The 24,024-nt window shown below is 37.6% G+C and overlaps 2 protein-coding genes across 4 annotated transcripts; both read left to right on the forward strand.

Moving 5' to 3' along the window:
- Nucleotides 1-10,064: 10,064 nt before the first annotated feature.
- Nucleotides 10,065-15,388, forward strand: LOC104252342 (keratin, type I cytoskeletal 20). Of its 3 annotated transcripts, XM_009818607.1 has the most exons (8): nt 10,065-10,487; nt 11,254-11,336; nt 11,552-11,708; nt 12,855-13,016; nt 13,099-13,224; nt 13,433-13,653; nt 14,591-14,631; nt 15,291-15,388. In XM_009818607.1, the coding sequence occupies exons 1-8, from the start codon at nt 10,065-10,067 to the stop codon at nt 15,386-15,388; spliced, it is 1,311 nt and encodes a 436-aa protein (XP_009816909.1). The 3 variants fall into 3 exon arrangements, with proteins under 3 accessions (XP_009816909.1, XP_059686363.1, XP_059686362.1); XM_059830380.1 differs by lacking the exon at nt 14,591-14,631 and having other exon boundaries at nt 13,433-13,651; nt 15,257-15,388; XM_059830379.1 differs by lacking the exon at nt 14,591-14,631 and having other exon boundaries at nt 13,433-13,649; nt 15,231-15,388.
- A 2,503-nt stretch (nt 15,389-17,891) lies between these two features.
- Nucleotides 17,892-22,745, forward strand: LOC104252552 (keratin, type I cytoskeletal 12). The gene is made up of 9 exons (XM_059830157.1): nt 17,892-18,536; nt 19,146-19,228; nt 19,445-19,601; nt 19,882-20,043; nt 20,142-20,267; nt 20,643-20,860; nt 21,125-21,207; nt 21,414-21,512; nt 22,654-22,745. The coding sequence occupies exons 1-9, from the start codon at nt 17,892-17,894 to the stop codon at nt 22,743-22,745; spliced, it is 1,665 nt and encodes a 554-aa protein (XP_059686140.1).
- Nucleotides 22,746-24,024: the final 1,279 nt, after the last annotated feature.

Raw genomic sequence — 24,024 nt, forward strand, 5'->3', positions numbered from 1 at the left:
ACCACTTCAGTTATTTGCTTTCATATTAATGTTCATTGCTTTTGTTGATGGGTTCTGTAGTCAGGACAGAGGGGTATATACAATGCATACTAACGTAAGGGGAGTTGGATTTAGCCAAATCCAAGCTTCTTCCCCTTTCTTACATCAGCCCAGCTACCAACTCAGCAGGAGACCCTAACAGCAATAGGAAAATTTGCAGTGATATGAAAAGCTTAAAACTGAGCAAGAAAAAGAGAAATATTATTAGGACTGTTTAGACGAGGTAGACTGTAAAGCAGAATGCAGAGAGACAAAACAGAGCATAATGAGTGTCTGTACGGATTTGCATTCCAAAGTCAACGTCTGCATATAAAACAGCGTGCTCAGGGCAGTCTCATTTTCATGAGCAAAATTGTCATTGTAGCCTTTCATACCTACTCATAAGGGACTTTCATAAAGGATTCCTGTTACCTGCTTAGCTTTGAAACAAGACTTACAAGAGAAAGTGAAAATTTCAAAGGAAATGCAGATTTAAAATAAACAAAGTCCATCTCTATGATACAATGTCTTCTTACTGGCATGTTAAGACCAGTTCATGATTCCCCTTTGCCCCCCCCCTCCAACTCTCCACCCTTGTTGCACAAAGAGATCCCAAAAGCATTGAATGGATTACCTAATGGTTTCTTTAAATTGGGTAAAACTTGTAATACAGGATTCGTAACTCTTGGCTAATTAACAATGTCCTTCCTCATGGCTTACTAGATCCAACAAGCCAGACCTGGTGTTTGTAGCATCTGGACAAAATACGCCTAGGTTTTCTTGAACAATTCTCTGTGTTATTTAAAGCTATATTCATTTATCAAATTTACAGAGCATAACCACATTGCTGTGATACAAATAATTATAAAAGCTTCTAAGTAGCCCCTTATTTCTAAATCAAAGGAAAGTATCTGTGCTTTGCGGTAGGTTTTGATTGTGCTAAACTACAAGGAAAGAAGGAGGAAAAACTAATAATTGAAGTGCTTTATAGAACACGCCTGTCCTTATTTCACGTTCTTGAGCAATGCATTGGCTTTACTCATGTCCTAGCATCCTCTCATGCAGAGGCGAGAGATGGACTCCCTGCATTCCTGTTTCCGCTCGGCTATGGTCCAAATGGTACTGGCTAAGACGTAGCAGAATTCCCATTCAGCTCCACTGCTCTGATGGTTTTAACCTTCTCTTACAACTGTGTCATTGCATTCTGTAATGGTCAGACCAGCTCACAACACTGACCTCATACTGCACTCCGTTTACTAACATCATCACACATCGATGGCTCTAACACATCCATTCAAGTTGCTGTCTTTCAATAGGTGAAGTAAACCAATTAGTCCTTAAACATATAAATATTAGTTACACTACATTCTGTTTTCTAAATAAGAGCAAAAAATCCTTATGTCCACAGAATTTTTTTTTTTTTTTTTAGAATACTATGCATAATTGCAGGTTTCCTTTTTGTTGAACAGCTTATGACACTGTCACTGGCCATATGTTGCCCTATACCTAGTGGTTATTCCTTATTTCTGAATTTGTGTTCTGGTAGATAAGCTATGTATTTCTACATGTATTTAGGGTAGGTCTGCACCCTAAATAATAAATAACGATACTAATATTTACCACTTGCATGCACTGTTAACATTATCTTCTCACAACACGCTGGGAGATGAAGTTAGGGAGATAACGACTGGCGGTAGTATTATCATTCCCATTTTATTGCTTGAGAAATTGGAAAAAGAGATGACACAACCTGCTCACGGCTGCAAAGAAAGTCACTGATAGTGACTAAATTAGAATTCATCACTTCACAGCTTCTACTTACCCCAGCTATTAGATAAAACAACTTCCGCGAAGAGCCATTCTCTAGTTACAGCAATCCTTTCTGTATCTGATCGCACTGGAGAGATAATTTCATTGATTCATTTCAAGTGAGTACTGCCGGTCAAGACCCTGCACATACTTGGATGATGTTCTTCAATTTACAGGTGCCGACAGCCCTACTAAAATTAGTCCTGTACAGAACACTATGCCTGGGTGTCTTTGGTGATTTTCTAGTATTTGGGAGACTTTCAAAAAGAGATGGCATATGTGCTTCTTTCTCTTAGTCTCAGATCGGTGTCTTGAGGGAAAGGAAATCTTCAGGAATGTGACACTGTATTGCTTTAAAAATTATTTTATTAATTCATTGTATTAAAACTTGTTGAACGCTGCTAGCTGGAATTTATTCTATTTCAGTATTAAATACACACAGAAGTGCTGTTCCAACACCAAGGAATTGACTGAGCCAGGCCCAAAGAAACTGCAATTTTAAAAATTTGAAGTATCCTAAAAAATAACACACTCAAAATGAATATATTCTATTTCCCATAAATGGAATAGGATAGTAAAAAAATACCAGCAGGAGATAATGCCATTTCTAATTCTAAGTGAATGATGTAACAATACTTTTGCAAACTAATAAGACACAGGAACTCACAGTCTATAAAAGGAGGCTGAAACCATCAGCATTCACAAATCACTTCTTGCAGTTTCACCTGCCATTTAAGGAAGTCCTGCACTAAATAATCCTCCAACGTGATTTCTAACAGACTTGAATGCACTCCAGAATGTGTATGAGTCATAACTCATTTCACCTGTAGAAATGTTAAAACTTATTGAGGTATATTACAATACGCAGCTTTGGTAAGTGAATTGTTGATCCTCTGGAAGAAGTTTGCAATGAGGTAATGCAGTAATGGTTTGTGCTATTATTCACACATTCTTTCTGGTGATGTGGCCACACTTTGGCAGGTTTCTTTCTTATTTATGAACAAGACATTTCTGTAAAATGCAAAATTTTTGCTTTCTGCCTGCCTTGTTAATACAGATGCAAAATTAATGAAGTCATTTCAGAGAGAAAAGAGAAAAAAAGCATATCTAGCATTCATAACACTGCTAAAAACACTGTTTGCATGCTATTATTGAAGCAGAGAGAATAGGTAGAAGAGCCGGTAAAACGTTTCACAATGTCCACACCCTGACCTATAAAGGTTTCTAAAGTTTTGCTGGGAGATGCCTGTTCCTCTGTATGAATCATTTAGAAAAGGGAAGGATCTATAAACAGGGAAGCAAGGAAAGAATAATGCTTGAGAGGCCTGCACCCCTCCTGTCCTCCCCACGTCCTGAATTATACAGCAAAAGCATCTTAATTGTTGATTCCACTTGTACATTTGGCTCTGTGAAACCACAAGTAATTTTTTACTAGGTACTGCTTCCTCATAATTCCTTCCTCAGTAAAATTTTTCATTTCTTTTCAAGTTGCATTTTTAAGATATTTTTAATTGTATGACTCTACTGAAATGACCTGCTTAAGCCACACATCTAGGCGTTGGCATAAAAGAATTGTTTGCAAAATGTCACATTAAACATAAGCATCAAAGTATTACAGTTCGGACTGATAGAAGCTCATGGCTGCGAAGTACTAGACATGACCTGATGGTGAAACAGGTGCATGGCTGCTTCTTCTGGACATGGTAATTTGCCTCTTGAAAGTCTGAATATGCATCAGAAGCTTAAAGGCATAAAATCATAACATCAGCTGTGGTAAAGACACTTTCAATAACTATCTAGACTTCAGGGGTACATTTTTTTGCTTTCCAACGTCCTAAGGCCAAGTCAAAAGGAGTTGATTTGATAGGCTGTTATTAGGCTCTATAGAAAGCAACAAAAATGAGGAATATAATTTAATTAGAGAAAAATGTAATTCAATTTAGAGTAGTAATTACTTGGAGCAGACAGGGAAAAGAAGGAGAAACAAACAAGCTGAAGTAGCTGACAAACTATACAGTACTTCTTTAGAATAGAAGTTACTAGTCTGCTACTTTTGAGAAAAAGTACCAGCTTTGGCTCAGATCTACACCCCTGAATCATGCATACAAAAAATTAAAGCATAAAATGCATACAATAAAAACAGTGTAAGCAACTCTTGCCAGAGTAATTTCACGTAAGGAAATATGTAATGTTGCTGTAAATAGACAGAAAATGGCGATTTTAAAGTTACTGGTGCAGGAAAAAAACCACTTTTTCATTCCTTCTTAGTGAGACAAATTATCAATTTTTGGAATCCATTTCAGTGCCCAGGCTCTGTTTCTTAGTTAATCTCAACACAGAACAGTCTCAAGTCAGTTACCAAGACATTTTGTGAATGGACATATTCCACCAGAAATAACCTTGCTATGTAGAAAAAAACATAAAACCAAAATCAAAGAAACCTTTTCTTTCAGGTCTAGAGTTTATTGCTATCTAAAAATCATGATACTCAAGCATCAGTCATAAGGAAAGGGGCATAATTTGATGGGATAATGAACACTGCTGTCCTCAAAAACTCATCTTTCAAGATTTAGAAAGATAGATACTTGTTGCCATTCCTTACAAACTCACTGCCATACACAACGCTAAACTCATAATTACAGCCTGTGGCTGAGAAGATAAATATTACTTTAAACATTTGGCCACAAGAGTTATGCAAAAAAAGTTTCTTCTGGATATAGGACCAGAAAAGTGGGTAATATATGAAGTTTTGTTATGTAACATGTGAATTTCATTAACCATGTTCAGGTTCCAGCGTGGACTCTCCAGCTGTAGCAAATAACACGCAGGTTTGCACACCTAACTCTCTTAAGAAGGCATGTGGTGGCCTCTAGTGACAACTAGGGATACACACATTACGCTTCTGTTCAAACAGCGTCCAAGTGGGACTGCTATGACTGAGCATTACCACAGGAACCGCTCCCTTCGAGGTCTAGGCCTTCTGCGAGGCTCTTCAGGCTCATGAACAGTTTTTAACTGGAAATTTCTGTTGAAGTATTTGAGTAATGGACACTCCTAGAAGCGCACAACTTTCTCAAGGGGCGTACTGAGATGTATTTTCTGCTTGTTTTCATCCTTTTTTTTTCTTTTTTTTTTTTTTTGATACCTGATTGCCTGACACAGATCCTGAAGCTGGGATAGCATTTCAGGTTCCTTCTCTTTACAAAGCAAGCAACCCATAGTTTGCTTCTGGTTACACAAATACAGGGAGAGGGTACGGCATGTGGTCACTAGAACGCACTGAAAGGATGATTTACCAGAGTGGTCCCCTCACAAAAAGCTGCAGTCATGCAACTGCCCAGGCAACTCCTGACAGTTCGGAGTGCAATTACACCCTTGGAAAAAAAAGAAGTTTTTCTCCTGGTTTGGGGCTTCCAAGTGTGATACAAGTCAGGTCCCTGAAACCACAAGGATTATTTTTTTTAAAAGCTAGCGAAAAATAACTAGCAAAAAATTTCAGGGCCATGAAAATTGTATTTGCTTACTGAATCATAGAAATATGTTAATATTTTCTCATGGCTGCCAAACTATTCCAGCGTTATGAAACAGAGAAAAACAGTTAAGTGAGATATTCTCCAGCTTACTGGTTTTCTTATTCCACTGACACCTCAGTTGCACGTAAGTGGTGGTCTTTTAGATTCTATTAGAACTGATATTAATGATACTTTTAGGGGAGAAAAAAGTGAAGGTTCATTTGTATGGCCTGGAGCTGTTATTGTTAGCACTGAAATCTGATTCTATTCGAGGAGAGCAGCTAAGACAGGAAAGGCAGCTCCTGACTTTCATTTTCAACCTGTGGTTGGGGAAGGATGTAACCAACACATTGTCTTACGCACCATTCCAAGATCTGGAACGCTTCTGTAAGTATCATACTATTTAAAGTAATGTTTTAAATCTACTTCTCTGGTCAAAAGCTCAAAGCAGAAAGAAATAAGGTGTCGTGATTTGATGATTAAGATGTTTTCATTGGACAAAAGATAAAAAGGAGAAGGAATTGAGGAAAAACTATACATATGTGAGGAAGACAGTGTAAGATCTTGTGCTGCAAATGTTCAGGGCTTAAGTGAATCCAGTGGAGTTAGTGACATCATCTGGACCTTTCTCTTGTCTGATCACATTCAGCAAAACACAAAACATCTTTACTCTTTGGAGAGAGCAGTCTTCAAGGGTGCAGCATTTGCATTAACAAATCATCCAAAGATAGTTTGTTTTCCGGGTGGAGAATTGTCCCAAGTACTTTTTTTCACTCATTCAGAACAATCTTAATTTAAAATCTGCTATTGGCTCACACCTACATTAAAAATTTACTCTGATTTTCCCCTGAAGGCTCATCTTACACCTGTTCCCTGGTTGTAAACCAGTTGCATGGCATAAATCAGGAAGTAAACTCTTCTTGCAAGTAGGTTAAGAAGAGAAGGAGGGGAATTTCTCAGACACAGAAATACTGAATACTGGAATATGTCTGGAGTATTGAACAAGGAATTCCTCTTCCTTGAATGCACTTTGTACAGTGGAAATCCTTTCAGGACTGTATTGTAAGAGATCTTTCAGATTCAAATTCTTATGACACAAAATCCAAACTGTGATCAGCAACATAGTTACAGGGACTAATAAATGGGCATTGGATTTCACTCCTAGAATGGATCATCACTGAAGACTGAGCTAAAAGACTTTTCTTTATTTAAATCTTTAAGTCAGTCAAAAGAAAAGCATAGGTCCCACCTAGAGGCAGCATAAATGCAGAACAAAAGCTGGGTGTGTCTTTTTTCCTTGAACTCTCAAGACTGGTTACCCATGACTGGTTAGTAAAGGTGAGTAATACTAAATGGCATGCACATGTTATCATAACCCTGCATGACTTATCTTCATTGCTCTCTAATATACATTAAACTTCTGTCACACAGGTGAGATTTCTTCATGAAATGAAACAATTTATTAGTCTTGCTATGAATGTTTTACTATGACTACACACAAACCATTCCAACTGAGCACGTCACTAAAGGAAGTGTTACACCTGAATCCACAGACTGTCCTCTACGGAGTATTCACAACTGTGTCCTGAGCTGGCAACTGCACTGCTGAGCTAAAGCGTCAGCAAAGTGTTAACAGCACTTCCGTAACATTGATCAAAACTGCAGATATCAGATAATGTATTTTTAAGTTGCTCAACATCTATTTAGATAACTTACTGTTACAACCAATAAAATTTAAAAAAATTAAAAATAAGGCAGCCCATATTCTTCCAGGTAATACCTGGGCATAGTTCAAGAGGTAGCAGAGGCTGATGACCACTCCTGGCTGACAGTTGTACAGCTCTGGAGATGTGAGCTATGACGAGCCACCGGCCCTTCAGCCAGTCTATGGGCCCTGCCTTTGCTTCATTTACTGGTATAGATACAGTCTTCGGTGCTCGCTCTTGCAGTTTCCAGTGATTTATACAACCCTTCAAGATACATTCCATGAAAAAAACTGTATTGAACCAAAAAATAGGAGCAAAACCCACCTCTGGTATGAACGATACCTATCCTGATCTCAGTAAATATTCTTGCAAATATTCCAGCTTATTTTTTGGAATAGAAGCATATATAAAATGATGCATTTTCAGAAATTGTCAGGAAACAATTTGGAGAAGAAAAGAAAAAGAATGCTAAGAAAATTCAGCCCAATGTATTTTCACACTAGGTCTACACGATGCTATTGCTCTGTGCTTCCAACTGCATATGCCTTGAACACTTTTGCTTAATAGTCAAGAGGATTCTGGAAGAAAAGTAATTGTTGAAGGTTCAGCTGGACCTAAAGTAGCAGAGCCAGAACACAACGCAAACGTCTGACTTAATCCTGATGTCCATTTTAATTCAGAGCACTGTATAAGGTGAAGTTAGAGAAAAGTTTAGAAATTTTTATGTATCAGTGAATTTTACTTCTCTATCAGTCTGAAATGTATTTTTAGGTTATTCTTACATTTCTAAATAGTATCCAGCTTCTGTAAATTTCAAACACCTGACAATAATTTAACAACAAAGGCAATTAGCTTTTGATATTTAAACTATGTAGCTGCTTCTCCATACAGAGGTGGGATAGTTGTGAATACAAAGATTGAGAATTTGACCCACAAAAGCCCATCTAGACTTTCGATGACATCTTTTTGCATTTGTAGGCAAACATGAAAGCTAACAAATAACCTTTGTCATTTACTCAATAAAAGGAAAAATGGAATCTTCAAGTGACATTTAGAAAAAATACCATCAAGGTAACGTAGAAACTAATTTTAATAAATACTAAGAAGAAAAAGCAGAATGTTTACTCTTAAATAGACCATCATACAATACTGTCAGAGATCTAGGCAGTGAAATATATAGCCAAGAGATATAACTGTAGCAGAATCTCTTGCTGTATTCCTCTTACAGCTTTAAAGGTGTAAGCTCTGCCCTACTAACACAATCAATTCTTACACAGTCTGAATATTTTTGAACAAAAGATGACCCACCTTGAGTTTCTATAGTGACAGTCCAAATGATATGGCTAGTGTACTTTGGTTTCCACTGTCATAAATGTTTTTCATTATCAGTTACACCCAAAGAAGTTCAAGGTCCAAAGACAATTCACAGCATCCTCCTGCAAAAAAGTTCTGCCCTGAACGCTGATCACTTTGGCTTGGAAGATGCGTATTTTCAGAATAGCTATACATCACAGCTTAACTCTTTGCCTTCATCCAGTACTATTCAGACTAATCTGTAGCACGGTAACTTAAAAATCTTAGCAATACTGATTCCCTGATATCCCAGGTTAGGTGTTCTCAGAAACCTGAAGATGCTTCCAATATACAGTTTAATGCCTCCAAAGCTTAGTGTCTCATTAATTTCCTTGCCTCAAGGTTGAAGATCAGGATGTACAGCAGCTGTTTTCACTAATACAAGCAATATGTGTTAATTGTTCTACCTGACTAGCTGGACATTAATAATACACTAAGGTACCATCAGTGCAATGCCCCAAGGAACTACACCTACGTACTGTCCCAATGCACACCTGCTACCTGCTTTCCTCCAACACTAATAACCCCCTCAGCAATCCGTTTCTTCCCTTGCTTTCCATTTTATCTCTGCATTTTCTGTATCAAAAGTATACACCATAGTCAGTTTAGGAACCTCCATACAATCAGAAGTAGGATTGTTGGGTTTCTTCATGCACTGAGCAAAGGCAGCTGATTTCCTGCTAATGAACATAACACCTGGATCTGTGACAGAGCGCCCAGGAGTGGAACTCATTAGCTGGCAGTCTCTTTGTCTAGAATATTGACGAGGCAGGAGGGATACTTGTTTTGCTTTAACTTCAGCCACGCAGCAGGGCTGGAAGCTAGTTACGCTGGAAGCTTGATCTCAATGCCTCCTGTCACTCTATGAACCTCAGCATCTCATATGTGAAATAGAGTGGGCAATGAAGATTTCCAATATTCTTGTTCCTATTGCTTTATTTATGGACAAAGCAATACTCTTTCTGCTTAATTCCAACTGTATTGAAAGCTAGAGTTCAAGTTGTAACCATTTTCTAATACTGAATGAATGCATATTCAATGCAAGCGAACTACAACAACATTCACTTTCCAGTTAGAGTAAGAATATTGTTTTGTGCTTACTAGAAAATGAATTAACATGGTAGTTACAGATGCCTCCTTTCTAATAATTTATACACTGTTCTAGACTGTCCTGAGGCCCACACTATTGCTTACTCGACAGAAACATATACCTGGTTGCAAATATAAATATTTTAAGTCTCTTGTCACATAGAGTCAACTCATTTTTATTTCATACACTGCACATGGGGGTAAGAATCTACTTGTTTGTTCAACAGGACTATAGAGAGTATGGCTGCAGGTACACTGTTATAAATGATTCAACAGTTTATTTGTGTTTTATCTTTTATTCAAAATAATAACAAAGCAAGCCAAACTACCTGGGGAGTTTTTCTCAAACACAGATGAACAGATGAAAACCCCTTACATTATAGGGAGCGTGGGGGCAATATGCCGTGTGCTATTTGTGCTGACATCAGTTACATTATGTGTCAACATACGTGGCATTTATGACTATTGTGCTTCCTCTTTGAAACACAGTATAAAGGTTTACAGAGCACACACTGCTTTTCACTCCAGCTGCTCCGTGTACATCTAGCTGTTTCATTTTAGAAGACAAAGAACACAAATGGCATTCTCTAACCGAAGCTTTCAGTGGGGTACAAGCACCCGCTTCCAACCTACTGCACCCAGTGTCAGTGGTTTAAGCTCCAGGAAAATGGCCATCCAAAAGATTCAGGCACCCAGCGTCTATGGGGGAGCTGGTGGCTACGGCACCCGCATATCTACCAGCACCAGCTATGGACAAGGCTTCGGTGGGAACTTCCAGCTTAGTATTACCGGTAATGATGTGCTGCTCACTGGCAATGAAAAATCAACTATGCAAAATCTAAATGACCGTTTGGCTTCATACCTGGAGAAGGTGCGTTCTCTAGAAAAGGCAAACTCCCTGATTGAAAAGCAGATAAAGGAGTGGTATCAGAACAACAGCACAGACGTAAGGCGTGACTATAGCTCATACTTTAAAACAATTGAAGACCTCCAAAATAAGGTAAGATATCATACAGCCATCTATAAATACATGAATTGCAATTATTGGGGAGATAGATAATAATCTATTGTAGAAAATGCACTTTTCCAAATTACAATTGTCTCAGCTAAGAAAAATAAATGCTTTATTTTTATCACATTCAAATTAGTGACAGATTTGTAATACTAAATATATGTCTGCAGATGTGAGCAACCTCATACATGAAAAATTTCTGAATCAAAATTATATAATTCTACCCTATTTGCCTTAGGTAATTTTAATTAGTGAAAATACTGATGGTCATTTACATATTTAAATATAGTTTTGCATCTGTGGATTTCAAAGTGTTTTTTTAGAAAAGACTGCCAAATGCTCAGAAAAAACAATAGATCACTACTTGAAATAGTAAATTACCACTATAAACAATAAAATAATCCCACAGCAATCAGCTGATGGATTTGTCAAATTATGTTTCCAGTGAACTTCCTTAAATCTTTCCCCTCTTACTTTTCACCAGTTCCGTCTCCCATCCTTTAAAAGCAGATCCCTTCCAGAGAGCAGTTCATCCCAACTATTTCAGGCACCTATTTTATGACAGGATCATTTGCCTTTTGGAAAACCCTCATTCCTTTTATGCACTTCACAGGGAACTTAGCTTGAACCTAGGTGACTAGTAGACAGCTAAAGTTAAGCAAGATGAAGCCCACCTGCAGTATTAATTTCCAGAAATGGATCAAGTGTGCATTTATGTGCAAAGATTCATCACTTTTCAACCATTCCCTTTTAGATTGGTGCTGCACAGTTGGAAAATGCAAGGCTTGTCCTGCAGATTGACAATGCCAAACTGGCTGCTGACGATTTTAGATTGAAGTAAGTTCTGTGATAATTTCATAAACTCTCTTTCATGCTTCTCCTATTCATGAAAGCTTCTAGTTATTGGTATCAAAGCTGAGAAGTAAACATTTTCTAATGTAAAGTTTAATAAAAAGAAAAATTTTACAACTAAGGTTGTAGTAGTTACTGACTCTAACATTTACATCAAACAGCTGCATTTTCATGATCACAAAACAAGCCTTATTTTACAGGTATGAGAATGAACACCTGCTCAGGCAAAGTGTCGAGAGTGACATTAACGGGCTGCTCCAAGTTCGTGATGACTTGACTTTGACAAAATCTGATCTGGAGTCACAGATTGAAAGTGTGAATGAAGAACTAGCTTTTCTTAAGAAGAACCACGAGGAGGTGAGAGCAGCTGAACACTGTCAGGGAGAGATTTTTTTTAAGTGGCATACATAAACTCAGCCTCACTAGGAATAATGAAATCTTCATGGTTAATCTGAAAGAATATGACACTTACGGTGGGATTCAGCTCCAGATTAGCACATGAAAAATTAGGTACCTATTCATATATTATCTACGTGAATGTGCCTATGGTTCTATTATAACCAACCGAGAGACAGTAAATGAAACAGAGCCCAAAGAGTGGTTCAGCTCACTGTAGAGCACACACCTATTGGCTGGTCAGTGGGGACACCCTCTGGTCTCTTCTGCTTCTAACAGGAGCTCTGGCTCATGCAGAGATACCTACAAGCTGGATATCTGTACTTGGTATTTCCTAGGAGTCTAAGCTCAAACTGTACCTCACCCTTAGCATCACATTTATAGTTTCAAAGACCTACAAAGGTAGGAATGTTACACAACCATTGTTTATTTCCCCTTTTTAAGTAAAGACACAAACTGAAATCCTAAATTCAGAATGACTGTTAACAAAATCTCAAATATGGCATATGCCCAAGCTTTCCTCTTAGTGTCATACTACCAACTTCAAAAATGCAAATTCCCTGTCACATTGCAGAAAATGTGTTCTTTAAGCACTGTATTAGAAAGGTCCAACCTAGATAAATAGCCAACCTAGCCACCCACTTAAAACTGTGCTGTGCAGGACTGAAGCATTTGTATTGTTTCTGGAAGCAGTATAACTGTGTGTGGCACTAACTGACATCCAAGCTATTAGGCATCAAAGGCTGAAGAGCTCCAGAAACTAAGGAGTGAACATTTCCCTTAAGAATATTTTGTGGTTTAGGAGTTGCTGCCCCACAAAAGTATACAAATGGGAACCGTGACTTCTACGCTCATTCCATAGATCTGGTCCTGAGGAAATAAACTTTTTATAATATGTTTACCTATGATATAGCATTTATTGCTACAAAATAAGTAATATGTTCTAACATGAGGTGCTCCAAACAGTATTTACAAGGTGATTCAGTTATCCTGCCCTGAGGTGCTATTTAAGAATTACTTCTGCGTCTGTAGATTTTTAATTTGCTTCCAGCATTCAGGATTGAAAGTTCCCTGTAGCTGATGCTAATAAAATCCTCATTGCTGCAGGACGTTGACAAACTGCGCAAAGAGGTGGGCGGCTCAGTTAATGTAGAGGTGGATGCTGCTCCGAGCGTTGATCTTGCAACTGTCATGGAAAACATGAGACACCAATATGAAAAAATGGCAGAAAAGAACCGTCAAGAAGCCAAAGAACAATTTGAAAAGCAGGTAAGGTCAATTACTTAAACATCAGCAAGAACCTCCATCATGTCCAGTTGCAGTTTACAGTCCCTCCATTTTTGCATTTCAGTCAGAAAAACTGAACCAGGAAGTAGCAATCAACGTTGAACAGCTGCAAGCCCAAAGGAGAGAGATCACCGACCGGAGACAGATCTTTCAGCGTCTGGAGCTAGAATTACAGTCCCAGCTTAACATGGTAAATAATAAAGAGTACTTGAAATAAGGATTGTGTTTAGTAGAGAATAAATATAGAATAAACATAAACTTATTATTTAATTATCCTAATTTATAAACATAAATTAGGATAAATATAGAAACTGAGAGGCTTTTCAATCAAAACGTTATTTTAACATGAAAAGGTATCCTCTTGAATAACACATCTCTGTTCCTTTCATCGACTGTAGAAAAAGTCTTTAGAAGACACTCTGGCTGACACTGAAGCACGTTATAGTTATCAGCTAAGCCAAATACAGGAAGCAGCTGCCAATTTAGAGGCTCAACTGAGGCAACTCCGAGCTGACATGGAGGGCCAGAATAACGAGTACAGTATATTGCTGGATATCAAGAGTCGCTTGGAAATGGAGATCGCCACGTACCGCCAGCTGCTGGAAGGAGAGGACAGCGGGTGAGGAAATACACTTCGCTTGTCAGTTTAGTTTCACGTGACAGCAAACAACATTGCAAATACCATCTATATTCACGGAAGGTGAAAGCGTAAAATCTGCCACTTTCCAGCCGGTTTTGGAGTGGCAGGGGGAAGTTCTCAACTGTAGATTCAGAGCAGGATGCGGTTTGTGCTTGGTTTCAGAAGCTGCTGTGGAAGTCGGTTGAGTTTGTCTCTCGCAGCCTCTGCATAGATATATACTGTTACTCCTTGTGAGCTGAGTAGCTGGGCAGATGTTCACACTCCTTAAGCATCAGGAATTCAATTTTGGATCGACATGTCCATAACTGTAATGACTGTAGCTTCCGCAGGCCTGGGCTAACCTGGGCTAGGTTTTTTTTAACCTGGTTTTGACACTGCAGCACCTAGTCACACTAGAGCAGGCCCTCAGCAAGAGCATATCGACCTTCTCTTGCAGTCCATGGCAAGTTTTGCAGCCTGCGCTGGATTATGCTCTGCTCTATCTGTGTCACTAGTAGCCAAGCTACTTAAAAATTTGAAGAGGTGCAGGTGAGCTGACACAAAATGTTCAGACACTCCAGTACCCCATATTCTGTAGTGAAAAGAGCAGACATGTGTGAAAGGGGTGCAAGCAGAGAGTGGTATTTCCCCCCAAGATTCTGCCTGTTCAGCTATTCTGGCTCAGGAACTAGATTGGGCATACCTGCATGAGCCGAAGTCATAGCATTGCAGAAACGAGTCTGCAGATTGACTTCACCTATAGCTTATGCTTAACAAGTTTTACTTTAACAGAGAAAACTCATTTAAACACCTGGTTAAATGTCTTGGATGAAAGGACATTACCTGTCTTGATTAAACGTACAGGAAACGTACAAGGATGTTTCTTCAATATGTTAGGCGCCATGTATTTATATTTTTTAATTTATAATTTTAACAGACATTTCCAAGTGGATGTATCTACAGCAGAGCTTGAAAAAGGTATGTCACACCAACTTCCTTATTTTTTGATGGCTGCCTGTTGAAATGTTATGGAACTAAGTAGCCTGATATAAAACAACACAGTTTCAGAGCAAATAATCAACCAGTGGAATCTTACATCAAGAAAGCAATCAACTGTATGACTAGATAACCTATAGGGATTATACAAAGCCTGTTTTTATGTATATAATTCAGGTGCCCAAAGTAAAACCACAGACTCCTCAAAGAACCAAAAGAATGACAGAGAATTATTGATTTCCCCTCTGGAGGACTTGAGAAGCATCTGCTTCTCTCTGCTGACTACACAGGGAGACTAGGCTCCTAAATAAAGTAGCTAGTTTAATAGCAAAAATACCCATTTCACTGTCAGACTATTCCTAGGTTTTAGGTCTACAAGTTTGTGCTGAACTGAAGCAAACTATCAGGAGGGATAGAGTTATTCAACACAATGTCCACTATAGTATTATGGGTAACATGCAGGATGTTCAAAGGAAGAGAAACCATATCCTGTATACCCCAAGTTTACTTCACAGCAACTGTGCATTGCAAAGATGCCTTTATCTATTTTCTCGTTGGTGGAATTGCGGCTAGTACTGCAGTAATATTATTCTGTCAATATACATTGCATTTAATTAATTCTCTGTTCAATTTCATACCAGAATCAAGTAAAGTTAAGAAGATCAAGACAATTGTTGAAGAGGTGGTTGATGGCAAGGTTGTCTCCTCTGAGATCAAAGAGATTGAAGAGAAGCTGTAAATGGCACCAGCCCAGAGGAGACAGCCTCTGGGCTTCTCGGAGCTGATGCCAAAACTGAAAGATTAAGCTTTATAAAGAATCCAATCTAATTCCCCCTAAAAACCAGAAGGGTTGAAAAATGCCAAACTATCAAATCTCAAACAATCTTCTTTTTTTTTTTTTTTTTTTTTTTTTGGTGCGCGTGTGGGAGTGTTCATAAAAATCACTAAGTTACAAAGTATAAGTTTTGGGGTTTACTTACATACATGACTAAACACCTTGATGACAAAAAGACCAAATCAGCCTGTTATAAACATGTTAGTGTTTCCAAGACAGAAAAAAACTGAAGTATTAGTTTTTACTTACATCAGAGCCTTAAAATTACATTAAAAAACTTGCTCAGTAAAAATTACAAAGTGAAATGACTTACAGCATGAATTTACTATAGCTTTTAAAATACTCTAACTTAAAATTAGAAAAATACTGAAGCAATGTTTACTACTGAAGTTTCAAAGCACCAAGCTGGTGAAAGTCATTAGATGAAGACAGGGGACAAAACTTGCTCGTGTGCTTAACAAGCTCTGGATAGTAATGGACTCTTCTGAAGCACTATGAGAATTTTTTCTTCATTTTTTCATACAGATCACTTCAACATGTGGTGTCTTAAGTTTTCTCACACTTTCAACATATTAATAAATAAAAAGTTTTTAGAAGAGAGATGCTATTTCTGAAACCTTGATGGACACCTCATCAAAACATAAAAAAAGAGAATCTACCAGATACAGATGATACACTCTCTATCAAATATGTTAGTTTAATTGCAATCCAAAGTTTAGCAATCTATTTTTTCTCTTATGTACTAGCACATTTAGAGTAGATTTGTTTTTAAAAATGCATTTAAATGTTGATTCAGTGCACCTTTTTCTGAACTTGAACTATCATTCACATGTAATGCAGCTTCACTTCAGTAAGAACTGATTTTCAAATAAATAAGAAGTGTCAATTCGCATTTCATAATAAATTAAAATAAATAAATAAATTGAAGACGCCTCTTTATTATTTTTCACTCTCTGTGAATGTTTCTATTACCAGCAACTACAGCAAGCAAAGATATTTTATCCATAAGAATATATTTTGCCTTTCAGTTCAGAAATAAAGACCACCGACTCTATGAAACCTTTCTCCACCAATACCTGCACGCACCCTTTCCCATACAGGGTAAGTCTCCCATGCCACACCCAGATCTTCAGTCCAAGGAGTCCACATTTTCCTCTTGACAACATAAACACAGAAAACTCTTCCTTTTGAAACCTCACCTGTCCAGTGTGTTATTTACTGTACATGAACAGCTGCCAAAGACAATAATCCTTTGCTTTCACTATCATGAGTCACTGATACCAGGCTATCAATTCATTTCTACATAAATGCTTTACTTAAACCTTTGATCTACTGCTTATAATACATTTCTGCCCGAAAAAGCACCCATGATCCTGGATGTAGAAAAATTAAAAATTAATACATTTCAGTTGACAAGTCCAATTATATAATTAGGTCAAGCCAGGACTGAGAAAAAACCAACTTTCTGTTTACCAAAATAACTTCAAAAGATAAGTATATTGGTTTTGAAGGGTTTCCATGCCTAAACTTGCAATCCAAAGAGCTATATTTGATCTTCAGATTTGTATTATAAAAAGCACAAAATACAGAAATCACTTTCCTTATTTTGAGATAATAGCAAGCTATTTAGAAGAAACAGTGGACAGTTTTCAGCTCAAAAGTATAAACTGTTGGTATAGGCTACACATACTACACAGAGATATTTCAATGTTGAAAGGTTTAGGGCAGAAAACACAATTACAAATTATATTTGGTATAATCAAGTATATTTATGTTTTCATATTAATGACCAACCTGCAGATCACTGAATGTCCATATGCCTCTTCATACGCTTTTGTTGATCACTTTTCTTACGTCTTACTAAACATGCAGGGAGCACTAATCTGGCAGAGGTTCACACCAGAAAAGTATCAGGAAAAGAAAGACATTTTTGACATGCACACCGGGAAGTACGATGTGAAAGGGATCACTCCACTGACTTAAGCATACTTCTATAATAATAGCCCCAAACCAAGAAAGCAATGAATATGTAATGACAAAAAAATTATTTAGCAAGAACTTAAATGTGAAAAGAAATTTTTCTGCTCCATTCCACATGGCAAAACATTATCGTGAATGTCTCAACTCTACTCCACCCGTTTCCCCTCATACAGCAAATACCTGGAGGGCACCAGATTTCCACTCCCATTGGCAAGATTAGATTGGCACATATCAAGTAGTTTGGTCAGGCCATACTAAACTAACTTCCCTCCAAACAAGAGACAGAAAAAATCAAAGATCTTCCTAGGAGGTGGGGACTACTACTGAAACACCCACTGCCTTCCCTATATAAAGGTTAAACTGTCCTCTGATCTGCCTCGCTCTGTGTTGTACGCTTAGCAAAATAGATCAGGGCACCTTGAGCACCATGGCCCTTTCTGTGCGCACAAGTGGTGGATCCCGGCAATTCTCTTCTCGGAGTGGACTTGGCGGGGGATCTCTGAGAATGTCTAGTTCTAGCGGTGGAGGAGGCTTTGGTAGCAGTGGACTTGGGTTTGGTGGTGGGTCTGGCGGAGGTTTTGGTGCTGCTTCCATGCTTGGTTCAGGCTCTGGCTTCAGTGGGTGTTTTGGGAGCAGCTCAGGTGGAGGCTTTGGGAGCAGCTTAAGTAGTGGCTTTGGTGGCGGCTTTGGTAGTGGTTTATGTGGTAGCTATGGAAGTGGCTTAGGCAGTGCTTTTGGCAGAGGTTTTGGAAGTGGTTTTGGCAGCAGCTCAGGCACTGGTTCTGGAGGTGGCTTTGGTAGTGGCTCAGGATCTGTTTTTGGAGGTTGTTTTGGCACTGCTGGTGCTGGGGATGGTGGCCTTCTTTCTGGCTCAAAAAAAGAAACTATGCAGAACCTCAATGACCGTCTGGCTGCTTACCTGGACAAAGTACGATCTCTGGAGGACGCCAATACTGAGTTGGAGTGCAAAATCCACGAGTGGTATGAGAAAAACGGCCCTGGCACTGGTATCCCTGGATCTGGGAGTGACTATAGCAAATACTACCCTATAATTGAAGATCTTCGAAACAAGGTAGCCAAGCAATGTACTGAATGTATTTTATATTTGTAATTCACCTAATAATATATTGGATAAAAATAACAAATTCCTTTCAGAAACCAAGAGCAAATTTATTCTACAGTACCGATGCTTGTAATAACCTCTGTCACATTGCACTGGTATCATGTGTTGAATTTTTCTGGTATATTAACAGCAGTTCTGTAGCTATATCACACAACGCTGCGTGACTTTGACTAGCTGGAATAAAGGAGAAGGCAGTGATGCAATCCAGTTCTACAAACTCCTGTAGATTACAAAGTTTAAATTTTAATAAGTTTCATATTTCTTACATCACAAATTCAGTTCCTGAAAAAGACAGACTGACTACCTGGCAAGTTCTTCAGAGATTATAAACTATCTAGTCATAGAATGCGAACCAGTGTTCCACCACGAAGGGAAGCATGCTGATTTGCAGAAGCTGAAAATCTGTCCTGTATATTTTCATAGTAAATTACACAAGAGTCTAACTAATTACACTTAATATTATAATCGTGTTTAGGAATACAGTTATGTAAATAGCTGTATTGAGCTGCAAAGCCATTGGGCTACGATGTAATTCTCTGAATATTGTTTGTATTCCAGATCATTAATGCAACTATCGACAATGCAAGAATCATTTTGCAGGTCGATAATGCCAGACTGGCTGCTGATGATTTCAGACTGAAGTAAGCATATCTTAATATTACAAAAACTCTTACTAATATTTTAAGGAAAAAATTCTTTTGTACTTAAAAATCGCTTTCCTTGTAGAATACTTTAACATAATTATTAAGCAATTTTATAAGAATTATGTGTATTAAGATTTCATATTAAAAGCTATATAAGTACATAGTAATAGTTTGCATTTGACCTCATTAACCATGTAATTACTTCATTTACAGATATGAGAATGAAGTGGCTCTTCGCCAGAGTGTGGAAGCTGACATCAATGGTCTGCGCAGAGTTCTTGATGAGCTGACCTTGACAAGAGCTGATTTGGAGATGCAGATTGAAAGCCTGAATGAAGAACTGGCTTATCTCAAGAAGAATCATGAAGAGGTATTTTTTTTTCTTTGTGAATTCATAACAAGGCTGATGGAATTGTGCAATATCAAGTTATCCCCCTATTTATGCCAATAGGAGTTCCTTACTTTCGTTATTTGTTTTGTTTGCTGTTATTTTTCCAGTTTACTAAGCGAAAGAGTGAAAGAAATATGCACACATTACAGATTCTTGTTGAAACAGAATTTATATCCCATATATTTCTTTACACATATTCTTGGTAGAACTATTTTGCCTTTTATTAACAGAAACTTTTCTTTATTTTAAATCTCTCCAGGAGCTTCAGGGCATCCAGAGCAGTGCCTTTGGCCAAGTCAGCGTTGAAATGGATGCTGCTCCAGGAATTGACCTGACCAAGCTTTTGAATGACATGAGGGGACAGTATGAAGTCATTGCTGAGCAAAATCGTAAAGAGGCTGAAGCATGGTTCAATGAAAAAGTAACAACCAGAGATAGCAGATTCAGTGAAATGCATGTAAAAATGAGTTAAATATTTGGAACAGTAAAATGACACTCTATTCTTTCTTGTCATTTCAGAGTGGGGAGCTGAAAAGGGAAATCTCCACCAATACTGAGCAGCTTCAGTCAGGAAAGAGTGAGATCACAGATTTAAAACGGACTCTCCAGAGCTTGGAAATTGAACTACAGTCTCAGCTTGCCATGGTATGTTCTAAGGAAGCTGCTCGCTAGTCAGAGTAAATTTTCCAACTTCAAAAGTGTTGTTAGATCTTAAACTGTCCTATAGGATTTAAGATTTGCACCTATATCCTATTAATTCCTGCATTCTTTTAGTTCCTAAATAGCAGTAATATATATAATTGGATTGCAAGTAGCATGTTATAAAGCAGATGAACTTTTATGTTCACATTCAGTGAAGCAGCAAAGGCCAGTTTTCAAACTGATATTTCAAGAAAAAAATAAAAATCTCCAAGTAATGAGGCTATGCTTACTCCCATTAAACTATTTCAGCTAGCTTTGTCTCTGTAAAGATCTTTTTATTCCCCCAATCAGAGATTATTTAATATCCTTCTTACACAGAAAAAATCCCTTGAAGACACTTTGGCAGAAACGGAAGGCGGTTACTGTGCTCAGCTTTCACAAATGCAACTTCAGATTGGGAATCTGGAGTCTCAGCTGTTTCAGGTCAGGGCTGATATGGAGCGCCAGAATGCGGAGTATCAACAACTTCTAGACATCAAGACTCGCCTGGAAATGGAGATAGAAACCTATCGTCGCTTGCTTGATGGCGAGTTTGTGTAAGCAACTGATTTACATAAAATGTCTCCTTGGTTTTATTTTCTGTAGCAACATCCGTTTCAGGAAAAAAGAGGTAAAAACAAGTGGTACATTCACCAAAAGACATACAATGATTGTGAAATAACACAGATATACTCTAACTGAGGAGAATGAACCCTTCTGCTCAGTATTTAAAATAATCTATCAATGCCAACATGAAAAGGGAATTTCTCATGATCCTGACATACACTCTGCAATATTGCGTATCTCTGATTGACTTTTAGGACCGCAGGACAGGAACTTACATTTGAAAGCTCGTCCTTGACAGGGTCCAAATCACAAACACAATCACTGGACTCTTCTCAGGGTAGGTAGAACTTGACTGAGTAAAATTTTGTTTCTAAAGTCATTCTTATAAATAAAATAATACATGCTATTCTGTTTAACTACATCATAGAGTTCATTATAACAAGAAGCCAATTTGAAAGGAAAAGGATGTAACTGTTCATGTACACATGCCGCTCTGTTTTATAATTTGATAAATATTTATTTTGTTTTGTTTATGATGTCTAGATCCTACCAAAACTAGAAAGATCAAGACAATTATTGAAGAAGTGGTAGATGGAAAAGTTGTTGCATCCCATGTTAAGGAAGTTGAAGAGAAGATAGAAGGCTCAATCTGATACGGCAAAGGATCCGTTCACTCCATGTTTTTCCAAAGCCAAAATGGAGAAACAATTTTGTTCTTTTGTATGAAGCGATAAAAATAGATTGGCTTTTTACTAAGCTTCTTTTACATAAAACAAAGCCTGCACTTTCCTTCTTAGCAATCATGCAATGTATTTTCTGCTTCAGTCTATTGGTATTAGCTGTATTATTTTCACGGTGTTCTTTAAATACATCAGCAGTTCTTTGTTCAATAACCAGAAATATGGTGTACACATTAGGCTTTTCATTAGATATGCTTTTTTATAATTTTTAGTAACTAATCGATAAAATAATTTTGCTATTCTAACCTCATTTTCCAGTTTTCTTGACTAATAAAAAAGACTCAACAAGCTTTAAGATATTAGTCTCCCTTTATTCTTCATTTAGGACTGCTGTGCCTGATCCGTATTTGCCATTTTGTTGGGTATCTTGCTTTACCATATACTATGTGTGTGGTATAGTACTCCCCATTAATTTAAAAAAGATAACCCAATGCTAGAACACGTACATGTTTAAAAATATGTTTAAATGTGGGATTAAAGGAATACTTGCTAATTTATCATCTAAAGCTATCAATTTAAGAGAGAAGTTTTTGCAAACAGAACAACATATTGTAGAGAGTGCAACTACAGTGGAAAAGAAGGGATACGCTCGTTTCAAAGCGCGCAGCAACCCCAGCCATGAGGCAGTGGTTCCACGTCTGGGAGTGCCATCTGGTGGGACCACAATATGATCTTTCGAATCCTGAATTTGGCTTCCAGATGTCCAACTCAAATGAACTATTTAAAGGAATCTCATCCAAAACAAAATTATGAACCAAAATACAATCCCCTTACAATTTACACCTAAGCCTTTGTTCCTGAGCCAAAATGTTGCTGATTTTTGTGTGATTCTCAGATAAGCCAAGGAAGTTACTGTGACCTCTTACATGTATATTACTGTGTCTCTAAAAAACAAATGCTCTGCACATTCTATCCCATCCCTTAAACGCTTGACCCAAACTAGAAGTTAACGGGAGCACAGATTTCATACTGTGCTTCCATTCTGCCCTTTGTAAAACCCACTACTGGCATTTTTTCTGCTTCCTCCTTCACACCAATAAAAGCCAGGGTAATTAAAACAATTATCAAAGAAATAAATCAGCATAGTAGAATCGCAACATCTAAAATCCAGTCAGTTAAAGAAAAAGCACTGTGATAAAGAACCCAAAGAAATTAAATAGAAGAATCTTCTATACATGCCAGTACAAAGAGGGAGGAACTTGAAAACCTCATGAGTAAATGCAACATCTTCAACAGTTTAAGGACGTAATTTCTTTTCTAAAAGCATGGAACACAAGTGTATCTCATTTAAAAAAAAAAAAAAGTAGTACAATATGAATTAAAATAATTATACCAGAAATAGACAAATTGAGGTTTTTTTATGCAGCTGGGTATGATTACCAAGAGTACCATTATAGAGAAATTTTAGGATTATAGACTGAAGGAAATTTTTTCTTTTCCTAAGACAGGACAGCATTCGTCATCTTCCTTTCCTATCCATAACTTTTCCCCATATGTGGAAAACCTGAAACCACATCATTTTCCCCATTACTGACAGCATCTCCATTTTGAAAAGAAAAATATGTCTCTCTTGTCTTCTTCTTCCAAAGACATATCTACTCTCAGAATAACTATATATAAAGAAATATGAAATAATGTTCATACCTCAAGGACTGCAACTGTGATTGCTCTGAAATCATTATTACCTGCATCATTCCATGTGGATTTCCACTGAATAATCATGTAGTTTACCAACATACACATTAATCTTGAATTTAACATTATGATCTAAAAGATGACTTGGAATTGCCTACGGTGCAGTTTTGATGTATGTAAAATCTAGAAACCACTCTACCTATTCTCTTGCGAGAAAGCAACAATGGTAAACCAAAGCAGTTTGAAATCACTATGGCACTACGATACTGTATCACAGAATCCAAATAATTGCTGCACAGTATCTGAACTATAAAGTTAACTAAAATCCAACATCTGTAATAAAGTATGAACAACGAAAGTAGCTAGAATTCAAAATCACATAAATCCTAGTAAAGATACAATTGCTTACACCTACCTGCCTTTAGCCTTCAGGGATCTCGTAGTGAGATGTTCCCTTTACAACTGGAAAAAGATGGAAAAAGAAAGCATTAGTGCTAATTTCTTCTTTAAAAGCTTTTAAAAATTGTATCAACTGGCAAATGTTTAGCTCCTGGTAATGCGAAGATTCATCCATAGATGCTTGTTGATGCATAAAGTTTGGTTTGTGGGACCAAATCAAATATCCTGCAGACCTCTATATTGTATTTTGAACTTACACGTTTCTGGATGCTAGACAGCCTTGACTTTGCCTGATATAAAGAAAAACATTCGGAGTCCCAGGGAACTGAAAGCAAACCGTAAACAATCGGTATTGCAACACAGAGGAAAAGGAAGATTTA

The sequence above is a fragment of the Gavia stellata genome, chromosome 28 (assembly GCF_030936135.1).
Source record: "Gavia stellata isolate bGavSte3 chromosome 28, bGavSte3.hap2, whole genome shotgun sequence".
In the NCBI taxonomy this organism is placed as follows: Eukaryota; Metazoa; Chordata; class Aves; order Gaviiformes; family Gaviidae; genus Gavia; species Gavia stellata.

Excerpts from the sequence above, each read along its gene's own strand:
- LOC104252342 (XM_059830379.1), top strand. The coding sequence starts at position 10,065 with ATGGCATTCTCTAACCGAAGCTTTCAGTGGGGTACAAGCACCCGCTTC. Across the intron at positions 11,337-11,551 it reads GCTGACGATTTTAGATTGAA|GTATGAGAATGAACACCTGC; the intron begins GTAAGTTCTGTG and ends CTTATTTTACAG. Across the intron at positions 13,225-13,432 it reads TACAGTCCCAGCTTAACATG|AAAAAGTCTTTAGAAGACAC; the intron begins GTAAATAATAAA and ends CATCGACTGTAG.
- LOC104252552 (XM_059830157.1), top strand. The coding sequence starts at position 17,892 with ATGGCCCTTTCTGTGCGCACAAGTGGTGGATCCCGGCAATTCTCTTCT. Across the intron at positions 20,861-21,124 it reads TTGCTTGATGGCGAGTTTGT|GACCGCAGGACAGGAACTTA; the intron begins GTAAGCAACTGA and ends ATTGACTTTTAG. Across the intron at positions 21,513-22,653 it reads AGTTGAAGAGAAGATAGAAG|CCAGGGTAATTAAAACAATT; the intron begins GCTCAATCTGAT and ends CACCAATAAAAG.